Here is a 14,737-nt window from a genome sequence, read left to right as displayed (position 1 = left end):
GGCAAGAACGCGAAGCCACTCGACGGACTTCACCTCCTTTTCAAAACACAAACGAATTCCAATTTGTAATTCATTGCAACGCGGATAAAAGATGCGGAAAGATTTTTTGATGATACGGGAAATGTAGTTGTAACTTCCGAAAATCAAGATTTAGATGATACACATACAAACTTGTTTAACTCGCACAGAGTCGATCTAATAAAGAATTTAAGAAAACACGTACTACCTCGACCGTTAAACACAAGAACTTTACTTTATGTAGCTGATACTGCAGCGTGTTCTCGCGTATTCCGTTTTCTTAAAATATGTAATTTCCAAGCTTGAGCTTTCTGCAAATTTCGTTTAAGGTTTCGTGTAACTTCAGAAATATTATTATAAATTTATAATATAAGAAGCTGAGAAGTAAAAGCTAACGTACAGCTATGTAACACTATACGACCAGTTACTTTGCAGCTTAATAAAGAAAACAATCTCCAACTTATTTACTTCGACTCGAAGGGACGATATTAAATACGAAGAAGATGAACGGATATCTGGTTACGAAGCAATAATGCACGTTTAATTTGATTAATTGTGACCGGTAGCTATAATGGGAGCTACGCATAACGGTACCCATAACTTAATCCCTTGCAACGATACAGTTATCGTTGGGGAAATTCAATGGGAATTTCTATAGCGATCCCTGGTTTCGTATTAACGTTTTTCAACATCGTTTAATTCAATTGGAGAAAATACTCAAAGTATTTCATCCTATGCACGAAACAACGGATAAGAGAAGCGTGGAGTAGAACTGGGAAAAAGGTAGAAACATAAAATGAACTCGTAACCTGGGAGGAAAGTTGGAGGAAACACGGTTGGAATGACTTTACGCTGAAGGTTGTTCGAAGGAAGAAAACCTCAAAATCGTTATTTTCCTTGTAGTTTCTGGCGTTGAAGAAACGCGGATGGACGGCTCGCGTAGCAACGCTATAACGTTACGGCTCTTAGCGAAAACCACCGGTGAAATACCTTGTTAAAATCAAATTCTCTTCTCGCACGACCCTCGTCCAACCATATTTCCACTTTTCATCGGGGCGACTGCGTACTTCTAGATAAGCAGCTTTTTAAGCATCGTTTCTAACGAAAGTCTTTCGTTTCGTTATCTAAAATGTACGAAAAGGGAAGAACTTGAATGTTTCTACTTTCTTTTATCGTCTGGTTTGTAACGATAGGTATCGACGATATTTTTAGAATTCCACGTGTGACAAATTTAGGGGCTCAAACGGCGTGTCCTTGAGCTTTAGAACCCCCGAAAGAAACGTCGCGTGGCTGACGCAAACGGTTTCAATGCGTGAACAAGCGTTCACGCAATTATTTACTGGCTTTCGATGAATATCAGGTTTAATAGTTACTCTTCTGCGCGTTATGTCGAAACATTCCCTGCCTCACGCACAAATACACGCTAACGAGGGGGGGAAAAAACGCACGATCAGATACAGTCGAACGCTTAAACGCGAGTGGGAAACGTCCGTCACTGGTCAGACCGCCATGCGAGATTGTCACGAACATCGATAACACGCTGTCTGTTTCAACTAAAATAAACTTTGTCGTCATAAAATGTAATTCCTGGAATTTCAGGCGTATTTATCAATCAAGGATATCCAATCTTAACGTTCGCTGCTACGTGTACACGCTTTTTGTCAGCAATCTTTCTATCGTTAAATCGGCTAAAAAAAATCTCTTCGAATGGTTCGCAGCTACACGAATAAAGTTTCGAAAGTAATCGTCGTTTCCTTCGATCTTTCTTTTCTCCCCTCGTCGAATCGATCGAGATGCAAGTAAATACCAAATGGCTGTAAAAAGAATCTGACTACGATGCTGTATATCTCACGGAGAACTTCAGTTTTCCAAGTGCATTCAAACACGATTGTTCGTTTTCTGTTCCAGTTAAGGACAACGACAAATCGAACTCGAGGTCGTCGAGCCAGAGGAGCAACCAGAGCGTCTCCCTGAGAAAAGCAAGCGGGGTAAGATTACCCTCGTAACATCCGAAATAACAAAGAAATACCATTTAATTCCTTTAATGGAACCTTGAACGCCTCCTGCATCCCAATAGCGGCTGAAGAGTCGATCGCTGAGAACAACCTTTTGCTCTCTCCTCACTTTGCGTTCTCATCCCTCCCAAGCCACCCTTCTCATCATTCGACACCCACCTCCGCTCCTTCCTTTTCGATCGGCTCAGATTTTTTTAATTAGCGCGGATGCCCTCAAATGAATCGTTTGTCAGGTGCTGTAATTTCCCCAGAAGCGCATTTTCCAAGGTGTGTTTAATATTGGCTCGAAGCCGATGCCTCGTTGTGCGCCGGGGCAAAAGCTGACATACATTTCCATACTTTCTCCTAACCTTCGATCGACTATATAGCCACCGACTACGTGGCTTTAATAATCGCGGACAATACGATGACATCGGGGGATTTCTTGAACCTTGACCCGCTGAGCAGAAGACAAATTACGAAACGAACCCGAACGTCACGAACAATGTCCGTGGAGGTCGACGATTGATACTGATTCTCTTATTACGCTGGCATCCCAGATTCTAATGAGTCCACGTAGCTGGAACGCGATTCCCTCGTCAATTTTCGGTACAGTGACATTGTGTGTTCTCTGTTTGTCTATCGTGTTACCATGGTTGTTAGCAAACTGGAAATAGACACCCGACAATGGTTGATCGTCCCTTAGATTGCTCGGCCTGGTCAGTAAGTTGTCGATGTTTATGTATTTATAGAAACTCGTGAAATGCAAAAATATGTATTATCGTTAAATGATAAGTTCGTTCGTCTTTCGTCACTGTATATTGTATACATTTCAAAGTATATTATAAAAACTATTGAAAAAATCTAAAAATACATGAATCCGAGTTTTTTGATTTGAAAGATACAAATTTATAGAGAGATAGGATAAAGGAACTTATTAGTCAATCTAATACGTAAAATATCCAAAGTAATTATTGATTATCGAGTGAAATAAATCTCTGCTTTGATTCTATTTCTTTGCTTGTGTTCACAGAGATAGAAATTTTTATAAACAGCTGCAGTCTAGTGATCAGAACCGATTCATCCCATTGCGTTAACATAATTCGAACGGCTCTTTATTACTTCTTCAACTTTATTATCGTTGTACAAAGGGATTGTTGTAATTTCTCATATCTGTGTTTCCAATACAACAGATGTTTTTGCACCGCAATATTAAAAACTAGGCGATGAAAACCGCATGTATCTCGAAGGTTCACTCCAAATTGGAATTGGTTCATCCAAATAACTTGGATGTCTGACCATTGCTAGCGACAACTACTTTCTTCGACCGCGAGTTCGTTAAGTGATCGGACACCTTCGAACAGCTTCGAATTACGGTTTCATACGATATTTTTAGTACTATTCTTGTCGTATTGTTAAAGACAAATTATCGGACGTCTGTTTTGTAGAGTTGTCGGTGTCGTAGCGGTCGTTTCTTCAGCGTCTCGACGGAAGACTCGAGCGTCGACTCCGAGATCGGTAGCAACACCACGCTTACGTCTGGTCGGAGCTCCGCTGGGGCTGCGGGGCCCAAGACCAGCAAACAGCGATGGAGTGGCTTCTTTACCAATACCAAAGGCACGAAACTCGATCTACTCACCGCTCAGCTGGACGATTATAACAAACATGGCGTGCCGAAACTTTCCGAACTTTCTCACGAACTCAATTTTAACGAAGATGGTGAGAAATTCCTTCGTTAATATATCGAATTAGAACTAGATATATTCGTGGATCGTTACGATTAAAATAACACGACACGACGAATAATTAAGGAAAGGAGTAACACTAACACGTTCTGTACAACAAACTTATATTTGTACCCAATAAATTATCTTTCACTGCGAAACATTCAATATACATATTTATATCACTTGTCGGCGATTCTTCTTTTATACAATGTAAACGATGTATACGATCGAGTAAAAGTACTTTACAGTCACGTTGGATAAGCTCATGTGCCGTTCGTGGACGTACAATTTCGATTTTGTGCGGGCGTTGTCATCGGTTCGTAGTCTTGAAATGTTCCAGGCTGAAATGATACACAATAGACACGACATAGTTTAATTAACGAATATGCATTAGAATACATTAACACTACAATTACATTAACACTAAACATTAGAAATGAATTTTGTCGCAGTCTTGTACAATCTAGAACACGACTGGCGAGATATCGTTCAAAACTCGGATCAACTATCGGAGAAGCAACAGCAACAACAAACTGCTTTATGGGAGCTAGCTCAAACGGAGGTAGCTTACATAAAGACTCTAAAGGTTGTGACAGACGTAAGTATTCTAATCAAATATTTTTACACGAACTCTGTATAAAGATATCAAATCTTTATTGTTTCAATCAATTTATAGCTCTTTATGGCGTGCCTCTGCAGCCTGCAGACCTCGAATATCCTGAACGAGGTCGACAGGACAAAGCTCTTCAGCAACATCCCTGAGATCTACGCAGCGAATCGCTATTTCTGGACTGAGTATGTTCTAGTGATGGTAAATACATCGAGGACCACTGGACAACCGCTCGATCCTGGCCACCTTCTGCAAGGTTTCGAAACATTCGAGCAAACGTTCGCACCTTACACCAGATACTGCGCGGAGCAGAGCAAATGTCAACAATACTGCAGAGACCGTTTGAATGATAATCAGCTATTCACGGTCTATCTCGTGGTAAGAGTCTTAGAAACTCATTGTTGAAAAAAGACAGCCAGAAGAAGTATAATAAAAGAATATTTTATTTTCTGATTTATTTTATTTCTGTGTTTATTAGTGGTGTGAAACTCAAAAGGACTGCAATCGGCTGAAATTGCTTGACATACTGGTGAAACCTATGCAGAGGCTGACGAAATACTCTCTCCTTTTGAAAGCTGTTCACAAGAACACGGAGAACGAGGAACAACGAGCAGAATTGACGCATATGGTAAACAAAAAATGTCACAATACTTCCTTAATAATGTTATATCATTGCTACAAATAATTTTAAATGTTACAGATCAAATCTGTAGACGACTTCGTGGCATCAGTGAACGCAGCCTTGAAGAGGAACGAGGAAACAGCGCGGTTGGCCAGTGCCGCGTCTCGAATAGAGAGTTATGACGTGGTCGAATCTAGAGACGAAGAATTAGAGAAACTGATTAAAATTCACAGCACTTTTGACATTACTACTGTTCCAATGCCGGGTTGTCCGAAAGACAGCCTAAGAGTACTTCTTCGCGAAGGGGACCTGAAGTTGAGAGATGCCGCTAGTAGTAAGGTAAATGATTGATCATACAAATTCCAAAAATGTAAAAAATATTAAGATTGAATAATAATTGGAATCTTTGCACTTTGTTCCTTTTTTATAGATGGAAGTACATGTGCTGTTACTAACAGACATGCTATTGATCTGCAAACCGTCGACTAAGAAAACCTCGTCCAGTGGGCTGACTGGCACCGTCGGCGGCGGTTTGAAGATTATAAGACAACCGTACGTCATCGATCGCATCCGAATACACGAGCTGAAGGAACCAAGTAGCTTAGGCTTGGTTTATCTGAACGAGTATGGGGCGGCATCAGCTGCTCTGGTTCTCAGCGCCGGAGAATCAAAATTAGCCAAGGTATGCTTCCTCAGCCACAACATTCGAACATCGAAACTTTCTTCTCAAAGTTGTAACTGAGAATTATACGTGTCCTACTTTTTAGTCCTGGATGGAATCCATAAGAAAAGCTCAGCAGCAATTCGCGCTGATGAAAGTGCCACCACTTGGCAATACGATGAATTTGGGCACAGTCAGTAGACAACCGAGCACCTTCCTTGGTGACGTTGAATTCGAGCCAGAAGAATGCGAGGGTATACCGAAAACGCCTCGAGGAAGTAGCAGAGCGTCGAGAGTGAGCAGCCTTGCCCACAGTCACAGGTACAAGTTCTAGCCTGATTAACAGATTCGGGTGAAGTAATAGGTCGGGATATCAAAGCTCTGCGAGCCCTAATAGTCATGAAACACCTTCCAGTGGAAGCATAGAGATGGAAGGCGTTTCACCGGGAAGTAGCAGCTTCCTGCCTAGCTACAATGCGAGCAGAAATGTCAGCGTGGAAACAAGCGAGCCACCGCGAGCCTCGAGCGTATCGTCGGAAGAAGGAGGTGAAAGTTCTGGACACAACCACAGACCTTTACAAATAAGGTAAATATACCAAGAACGACACAGAATGTTCGCAAATAACACAAGTGTCTTAAATGCAATTTGACCAATGTTTGACCGTTATTTTAGTCTTAACAAATTTGATAATAGACGATATCCGCTGAGTAAGTCGCCGACGCCTAACACGTTGAGTGTCCAAGTGCCAGCGTACTCTAGCTTGGGCCAATCGCTGCCAAATTTGACCCTAGCCACTTCGCCACAAACTTCGACCGTGTCTCCGACACCGCCAAACTCGCTTCTTATTGTACCCCAAATAACAAAGAGCAAGGACACTTTGCTTTCACCAGGGCACCGAGGTAGCAATTACCCACGCGGGAGTATATCTTTTTCCTCCCTTCTTACCCCTTAGATATCTGCTGTGACCAGAAAACCACCGGCGAACGTAGCACTGTGCATGCTTGACAGAAACTTAGAATAGGAGAATATAGAACATTTAAAATTGAGGGATCAAACAATGTCGGCCTAATTTATTTCTTCCTACTGCACTGATCCAATTCTTAGACATAATTCGTCCTGTTCCTCTTTAAGGATTCTCCTAATCCTACTATCATGAAATAATCACGAATGATGAAATTTCCACTGCTTGACATTAGCACGATAAAAAAATAAAATAAGCCTGAATAAGTTAGGGTGTTAATTGGAAAAATACTATTAGGTATCTCGTATCCACCACCATCGCCCCCGAGAGGGGCGCTTAGAAGAGCGTTCGCGATTCCTCAATCACGAAACCCACCTCTCGTTAAAACGAGACACATAAGCTCGTCTGTGACACAGACGGTTCAGCCTACGATGAATCTAGACACAGAAGCCATTGAGGAAAGACGAAGAAGACTGGAACCTTCGCACAGGATGCCATCGACCAGCAGCATTGCGGAGGAAAAGGTTCATTGTCTCATCTAAAATTACGATCTCTTCTCCTTTGGCATTAATTTAATAACAGTATTGGTATCTTTTAATATTTTTTTTCTCTTTTCTTTTTACGTATATGTATATTGCCAGAGAAAGAAGTTGCGAGGCGTTTTATAAGTATAAAATGATTAAGTCAGCTTGTTCTTAGTAATGAAATCTCTTGAAACATTTTATACGTCTCCTGAATATTCAAACGACACGAACTGCACATATCAGCTAGTGCTTCGATAATGACAAAACAGAGCTTCTTAAAAAATCAATATAGAGACACCCACGACATGCTTCTTCCTTTTCCTTTGATTTCATATAGAGCAGAAAAATGTCCCAAATTTTCAACTTAAAAAGAAGATCATAGAACGTCCTGGTATTATCTATCGATCTTGAATGACCCCCTTTACAAAACGAAGAGTTTGGAGATGCATATATCTTGTTTTTTTAGAAATGACTAGAACTGGGATACAGGAGTAACCTGCCGAAAAGATAAATTGCCACGGACCATCTGCATTTGATGAGGGTGTACGTGATACGTCGTGTTTAGAAACAAGATGTTCCTTTCTGTTATCTGTATGCAAGTGCTGCACACACTTTCATGCAGGACCAGAAAATGATTCAAACAATTGAGAATGGATTCAACTTGAATAAGTGAACGTCTCGTACTCCCTGTGCCTATAATATGAACCGAGCAATTTTACAATCGGTAAGTGTAACATGTTCTACTTCATACAGTTGATTTTGTAAAATAAGAAATGTAAAATATCTGATTCTACATTATACTGTACATCTATGTTCTTCCAGATTGGGGCCATTCGAAATCAACGTGAAGTTTGTACCACGACCGTATCATTGTAACTGATTTGATTCTAGCTGTGTAACTTTTAGATCTCATTTTGTAATGAACTTGTCGTGGAGGTTTGAGACAGACATGTTTCAATATTACCCTAGTTCATTTAGAATTCTAAGCGACGAACAAAAAAAAAAAATGGCCTACCTAGTGTAATTGATATTACAACTATTTATCGTGATTTAAGTTTAGATGACTATAATAGTTGAAGTAAGATGCCTTTAGAGCAACAATTTTAAACTAAACGAGTTCGAGTTTTGTGAGTTAATGATATAAAAAAAAACAGGTACGAACATTTAGAAAGAAAGAGGCTACACACGTAGAGAAAAATCACACTTTACGTAGAAAAAACGAAAGAAGCAAAAAAAAAAAGAATGAACAATTGCCTTTCTCGTATAAGGTTCGATCGACACACGACTTATGAACGTGGATAGAATTACGAGAGGCATGAAACGGGAGCGGGTGACACGTTTACTTTAAGTACAAATTCTATTTCGCAATATTTTGTTCAAGAGACTGAACTGAAGTGTCAGGCTGTCGGCGAACGTTACCTAACTAGAGACAACAATATGTAGAGAGAAAACAAGAGCAATGATTTTATACGAGCTCCTTTACGTAAGGTTTCTTTCAATCCTCTCCTTCCCAAAATCTGCGCAGCTTGTATTAAGCTTAAAGTGTTAAATTTACTATAAAAAAAAAAAAAAGAATATTGATTGTGCGTGTATGTGCTATCATCATTCACGATCAAGGTCAAAATATAGTACATAATTTATTAACCACTTGTGTCGTCATTTAATACCCAATTAAAATCCTTATTACTAAACCTAATACCAAATTCTTAAATTAATCCTTAAAGGTAATATTAACAAGTTGACACCTTAACGAAATATTTTCTTAGTTTTTCTTTTTATTAATAATTTCTTATATTCGTCGAATAAAGTAAATGTTACACTGGTAATTTTAAGCGATCCAACGAGTATCTTTTTATTTACTTCTTTACAAGAGATTACCAACAAATCATATTTTATATACAAATAAATTAAATACTCTAAACATCACAATATCTAATACCGACTTGGCTGTTTCGCATTTTGTTCATCCATTTACATACGCGCACGATGTTTCAGATTTTTCAGACACTCGTCTACCATGTACTCATAACCCAGGAGATAAAAGATGTTGAATGTTGTTAGAATGCTGTATTGCACACTTACTTGAAAGCTCGAGGGCGAAGGCAAGTCCCAACTACGAGGACGGCAGTGCGAGCTCGACATCCGTCAGCAATCATTCGCCATGTCCTGACATGTTCGTGCCTCGCTGCGTTCATCAGCCAATGCTTCTAAGATATCCAATAAAAGTTCACGACTTAATTGCTTTAACCTTGGTAGCCTTGCAACCTGTAACGAAATAAGATGGCATTTGTAATAAAAAGGGCCTATTATTTTATAAAATAAATATAATATTGTAACATATACCTTCGTAAAGTGATGCACAATAAGATTCAATGCGTATTTCTTCATGTCAACAGCTTGCATTCTATCCGCAGCTTCCAAGATTTGTATGACGTTCTCAAAAGTGACATTCATCTCAAGATTCTGTTTGCAAAACGCTTGCAATCGATTATTTGTAAAACCATAAAAAACTGGCGCGGTAAATAAATATAAAGAGTCTTCAGGCGGCATTGAAACGTCCGCGTAATAAATATACCTTAATAAGGAGTCGAATGACTCGGAAGATGGAATCATTTCACCGATTTGTATCTGTTGTAAAGACGCATGTTTTATTAAATTATATTTAATAACCATAAATAAACAAATGTGTAAAAATCGACATCTTACGTTTACTGTATTATTTTCAGGCATAAAAGAGCGAAACATCCCCTCAAAATAGCTACAACGCGCCGCGAGAATGGCCTTATGGGCTGGAATCGGCACGCCATCTAACATAAGCGTTATATCACAGAATTCTCTGCCCACACTTTTAAGAAATGCCTCCATGTCCTGTTCCAAAGTCGTCCCTAAAGTAGCAAATAAATTCAAGCAAAAAAAGATAAAATGATTATTTCATAAGAAATTTTGGTAAACCTCACCTGTACTAAGATCGCATTGTCTAGGAAATACACTTCTTTGAGGCATTTGTCTTTTTCTAATAATTTCTACCATCAAAGGTTGATCCAAGGTCTCAAATTCCTTGCTCATTACAATTTGATTGTAATTGATTTCTTTTACAATGAAACTCAAGCAAAACTCCTTTATAAAATATAATTTTAAATGAGCGGCATTATGCAATGCTTCTAAAACGTTAGCGTGACTTATAGTTGCTTTCAAATATTGAACGCACAACTGCTCCAGTCGTTTCATATTAAATTGCAAAGCTAAACGATAGACATCCATCATAAGAAGCACAATTCGATTGCTTAATGGGTCTTCCACACGACTGCACGACCCATCTTCACTTCTTTTTGTTGGATCGATACGATCGGTATAAATATAGTTAAGAACCATCTCAAATGCCTCTGGGACAGCATCTTTCAATCTTACCTATAACATAGTAGTAATATAACACATTGTTGGTTCCCAATAATGGATATCAAATCAATAATACTTCACTAAATTCACTTACTTCTAACAATGGCATATCTTTGATCGGTACATCTGCGGTTCCAAAAACTTCCTCTAAATGTTTATCTCGTTTCTCTCGAGCTTGCCTAATGCGCGTCCTAAGAAATTGTGAACGAGCCGCTACCATAGCTATGTGAGCAGGTATTTTGGTTTCTGTATCTCCTACTATAAATTCTACATCACAGAAAAGGCGCCCATTCAGCAACCTTCCGAAATCATCATGTAAGGTACATTTTGGATAAGACGAAAATTGAAATCGGTACGTTTCCCCAGATCGGACATTATTGTCGACTGTTCCACCGAAAATGAACATTGCTTCTCCGATTACCGCTGCTGCGTGAAACAGTCGACCGGAAGGAACCTGGCTATCAGCAGATGGCAAAATAATATTCCATGTTTGCGTATCGAGATCATAGCAGTGAAGATCGTTGGGTAACGTAGAATCAGCTGCGCCGCCAAACACGTAAAGATGTCTATCAAAACTAACCATGGTGTGACCATATCGTCGCGCTGGCGGAGGTGGTGCACCACGAAGTATATGCTCCGTTGAAATTCGCGTCCATCTAGGACATATTCCGTTGAATACAATATAACTTCGAAACACAAAGCTATAAACCTACCGCCTTTCTCGAAAGTGGAATTGAAACAGACTGTTTGTGATCTTAGCTCCACTCTGGCCACTGAATACAAACATGGATTCACGTGCTACTGCAACAGGAAAGTTACAACACGTTGGTGGGCAGTCGCCAGACTGAACAACCTCTTCCCACACTCTTGGTTCTCCAGGCTAAAAATAATAAAAATATAATTAATAACTTGCCACTCTGTTTTAGATATAGCGTATTAATAACTTACTAATAATGATATTGTCCACATATCGTTTAATCTTGCATTACCATCATAACCAGCAAATATCCATAATTTATTATCATATACAGCAGCTCCATGTGCAGATCTAGCCACAGGAGTTCTAGAAAGAAAGGCGAAATTTATATTTCATATAAGTATACAATAGATAATCTGAAAAAAAAAAAAAACATTAGAAAGTAGAAGTAAATTAAATAAGTAAGTGAAACATACTTCCCAATAAATTTCCATTCTGTCCATTGACCAGTTTGGAATCGGTACTCAAATAGGTCATTCTTATTTGTGAGATTCGAATTGGAATGTATATCACCAGTGTAACCACCAAATACAAACATAGACGAGTCATGCACAACTGCAGAATGATGATATCTTGGAGCAGGAGGTACTCCTGTTGCAAATGCACGTCCCCAGGACTTTTCTTTTACATCAAATCTCAATAAATCATTCAACATTCTTTTACCATTATCACCACCAAAAACATAGATCGCATCTTTGTATGCTACAACAGTATGTTTGCTACGCCTGTGTATAATACAATATAGTGAACTTCTGAAGTAATGTATTTACAAAACTTTTTCTAATATGACATTTAATTAAAGAAAGTAAAGAACAAGAACAAAACAAATTTAATTAGTAATAAATTACATTTAACCACTATAGCAACTTAATTTATAGAAAAATTGTATTGGTAATAATTAAAAACTTTACAAATTATGTATTATCATTTATTTACAATATTCATTTAACAATTACAAATAAACTCTTTTAGACAATGTTAGAAAGTAAATAAAGAGACTGGAAAATGCTGGGTATAACTGAAACACTGATGCACAATTATAGGAATTGAAATGCTGTAACAAAATTGTTGGTTGCATATTGTAGAGAAGGAAAACATAAAAAATATAAAAATAGAAAATAACATATAATTCAAGTAGTAAATTAAATTAATTGAAATTACCTGGCACCAACGAATTCGTCACATTCTGGCATACGTTGCCAGCGATGAACAGTTTCAAAAGGACCAAAATCAAGAGTCAAACACTCTGCTGTCGCAACGTTATCCATTTTTTATTACCTCCAAAAAATAGAATCACTTTAAAATATTCATTTTTAACCTATATACTGACTTAACCATTCCTCATACTTCATAACTTTACAACGCTTGTCAAACAAAAATAAATCTATAAACGTTTGCAGTCACAAAATTCGACAGTATTGTATCGAAATATCTGAAATTTATCGTGTACTAGCTACAATCTAAGTAAATCGTCCGCTAGTGACAGAACTGTCAAAAACGTGTGATTGGATTGATCGGTAAGATTACGGCATACAATAGAACACAGTTGAATTTACATACAATTGTTTATTTCACCCATAATTAATAAAAATAGACCGTAACGATATCTGCTTTAAATTATACTTTATGACATGTACGATTATTGTTCACATGAGTGCGAAATGTAATGTACAGAAGTCATCACAGGAAAATTGGTTCTATTCCCAAACTTTTTTATCTTATCAGTAGTACCAAATTAATAAACGGGGAAAGAGTTGGCGCTTTTGAACGATTTTTATTGTGTACCGTTATAAATTCACGCAAATACGAATAATATTATAAATGTGTGTTACAAATCTTACGATTACGCGCATCTCCTTTGAACGATGTGAGATACATGTCATGCGGTGAAGTGATAACCCGTGAGACAACGTGCTAGCACGCGGTATCCAAACCGTGAAAGTCGGCTCTACTTTTCAATCTTTCACTAAACAAAACAATACTCAAAGATAATGATAGGAAATGTATTTCGAAACGGTCAAAAGATCTTTTGGATCAGCTGTACGTGTATCGGTACGTACATCGCATACCGATACTGGAAAAAGCGAGAACTTCTGGCAATAGACGAAGGTTTTGATGAGGTGTCTAAGGTTAGAGTTCCGTTTTTGTTTCAAACCAATTTAGAAATTTCATTTCGTTCATACTTTTACTCGTTGAGTTTAAAGCTCGGTAACAATCTTCATTGCTTTACTTTTATAGATCGATGATACTCATGAAAAACGAGTACTCCTATTAGGTTTAGACGGAGCTGGAAAAACATCGATTATAAACCAAATATGTGTTGCAAACGGCGATGAAACTTCTTACACTGTCCCTCCAAAACCAACGGAAGGTTCTACTGTATATAAAATAAAAAATGGGGTCCTATTTTACAATGTTTGGGATAGTATGTAAAACTCATTATTTTCGGTTTGCGTATAATATGATCACATTATTAAATGTATAATTATTGAATGTTTTATTACTAGTTGGAGGTTCAGATCCCACTAGAAAATATTGGACTGCTTTCTTACAAGACACAGATCTGTTACTATTTGTAGTAGATGCCTCTGATGTAAACAAATTATCCTCCGCAGCTTCTATTTTGAAACAATTATTAAGTGATGCAAGAATGGATGATATACCAATTTTAGTAATTGCTAACAAGCAGGTAAATATTTTTGATTATACTTATTCAAAAAGTTTCCACTATATCTAACATGTTTGCGTATGAATATTAGGATTGTCCTAATGCTTTGAAGCCAGAGGAAGTTAAGAAAGCTTTAGATTTATTAAGTATTTCTCCACATAAACACAAAGTAGAAATAATTGGATGCCAAACAAGACCTCTTCCTGAAATGCCACCAGAAACAACTGAGTATGCTTGGTATCATGCATCTATGGATTCTGTTAGGAAAAAAATATTCTATATGGCGAAAGATAGTGTATCTGCTCCTTTGTTCTGTTAGAAAATACTTTATACAAGAAAACAAGAAGAAATAGAAGGCTAAGAAAAAAAAAGAAGGAAACAACAGTATGGCTAGTTCAGCATATCCTGTACAATTTTTCACTGAATTAAAGTGACTACAGTTTGTCCAGAATGGACCTTATTAAGAAAGAATAATTCGAGTTTTAAAAGAAAGATATGAATAAATATGCACAATTTATAAGGCTTTCTCAGTACAATATGTTTGCAATCATTTAATTTTACAATACTTTTTATACTGCTTTTTTTCAACATACATACATATATATTTATTTAATAAATTATTTATTTCCTTCATTAGTTCACAACAAATGTTTTTCTTATGTTTTTTATATTTTAAATATACAAAATAGACACAACATTAGTTTTTGTAATTAATATACAAAATAAAGATTTAGAGACTGTATTTAGGAACATAAATCTATTTTATTCATTCATAATGTATAGTATTACACATAATAT

At 37.6% G+C, this 14,737-nt stretch overlaps 3 protein-coding genes across 23 annotated transcripts in view; 2 read left to right on the top strand and 1 right to left on the bottom strand.

The window, feature by feature from the left end:
- Positions 1-8,762, top strand: part of LOC138187723 (pleckstrin homology domain-containing family G member 5) — an 83,405-nt gene extending 74,643 nt beyond the window's left edge. For 13 of the 19 annotated variants that reach the window (XM_069128826.1, XM_069128819.1, XM_069128827.1 and 10 more), the window contains 13 exons: positions 1,927-2,006; positions 3,461-3,731; positions 4,192-4,337; positions 4,416-4,727; positions 4,828-4,977; positions 5,050-5,310; positions 5,402-5,653; positions 5,739-5,953; positions 6,030-6,218; positions 6,306-6,535; positions 6,892-7,118; positions 7,585-7,842; positions 7,941-8,762. In XM_069128826.1, coding sequence (XP_068984927.1) covers positions 1,927-2,006; positions 3,461-3,731; positions 4,192-4,337; positions 4,416-4,727; positions 4,828-4,977; positions 5,050-5,310; positions 5,402-5,653; positions 5,739-5,953; positions 6,030-6,218; positions 6,306-6,535; positions 6,892-7,118; positions 7,585-7,590 — 2,339 coding nt within the window. In that variant the 3' untranslated portion in view covers positions 7,591-7,842; positions 7,941-8,762. Of the gene's footprint in view, positions 1-1,926; positions 2,007-3,460; positions 3,732-4,191; positions 4,338-4,415; positions 4,728-4,827; positions 4,978-5,049; positions 5,311-5,401; positions 5,654-5,738; positions 5,954-6,029; positions 6,219-6,305; positions 6,536-6,891; positions 7,119-7,584; positions 7,843-7,940 lie in introns of those variants that run through there. The other 6 variants (XM_069128832.1, XM_069128835.1, XM_069128830.1 and 3 more) reach the window with 5 other exon arrangements.
- Positions 3,851-12,607, bottom strand: Lztr1 (Leucine zipper like transcription regulator 1). Of its 3 annotated transcripts, none has more exons than XM_069128837.1 (10): positions 12,433-12,607; positions 11,688-11,996; positions 11,463-11,577; positions 11,228-11,394; positions 10,609-11,170; positions 10,076-10,526; positions 9,825-10,003; positions 9,462-9,746; positions 9,201-9,383; positions 3,851-4,080 (listed from the first exon to the last, which is right to left on the bottom strand). In XM_069128837.1, exons 1-9 carry the CDS (start codon positions 12,537-12,539, stop codon positions 9,264-9,266), a joined length of 2,295 nt encoding a protein of 764 aa, XP_068984938.1. In that variant the 5' UTR covers positions 12,540-12,607; the 3' UTR covers positions 3,851-4,080; positions 9,201-9,263. The 3 variants fall into 3 exon arrangements, with proteins under 3 accessions (XP_068984938.1, XP_068984940.1, XP_068984941.1); XM_069128840.1 differs by lacking the exon at positions 3,851-4,080 and having other exon boundaries at positions 9,245-9,383; positions 9,462-9,581; positions 9,694-9,746; XM_069128839.1 differs by lacking the exon at positions 11,688-11,996.
- A 655-nt stretch (positions 12,608-13,262) lies between these two features.
- On the top strand, positions 13,263-14,666 carry LOC138187727 (uncharacterized). Its single transcript, XM_069128841.1, has 4 exons — positions 13,263-13,400; positions 13,510-13,696; positions 13,779-13,960; positions 14,031-14,666. Exons 1-4 carry the CDS (start codon positions 13,263-13,265, stop codon positions 14,256-14,258), a joined length of 735 nt encoding a protein of 244 aa, XP_068984942.1. The 3' UTR covers positions 14,259-14,666.
- The last annotated feature ends 71 nt before the right edge of the window (positions 14,667-14,737 follow it).

The sequence above is a fragment of the Bombus flavifrons genome, chromosome 15 (genome assembly GCF_040668555.2).
Source record: "Bombus flavifrons isolate JBK064 chromosome 15, iyBomFlav1_principal, whole genome shotgun sequence".
Lineage (NCBI taxonomy): Eukaryota > Metazoa > Arthropoda > Insecta > Hymenoptera > Apidae > Bombus > Bombus flavifrons.
The sequence above is the reverse complement of the archived record's forward strand: the minus strand, read 5'-3'. Positions and strand labels throughout refer to the sequence as shown.

Coding starts and splice junctions, on each gene's coding strand:
- Lztr1 (XM_069128837.1), bottom strand. CDS start 12,539: ATGGATAACGTTGCGACAGCAGAGTGTTTGACTCTTGATTTTGGTCCT. Junction 11,997..12,432: donor GACGAATTCGTTGGTGCCAG/GTAATTTCAATT, acceptor TATTATACACAG/GCGTAGCAAACATACTGTTG. Junction 9,384..9,461: donor TTGTGCATCACTTTACGAAG/GTATATGTTACA, acceptor ATTTCGTTACAG/GTTGCAAGGCTACCAAGGTT.
- LOC138187727 (XM_069128841.1), top strand. CDS start 13,263: ATGATAGGAAATGTATTTCGAAACGGTCAAAAGATCTTTTGGATCAGC. Junction 13,697..13,778: donor ATTTTACAATGTTTGGGATA/GTATGTAAAACT, acceptor TTTTATTACTAG/TTGGAGGTTCAGATCCCACT. Junction 13,961..14,030: donor TAGTAATTGCTAACAAGCAG/GTAAATATTTTT, acceptor TATGAATATTAG/GATTGTCCTAATGCTTTGAA.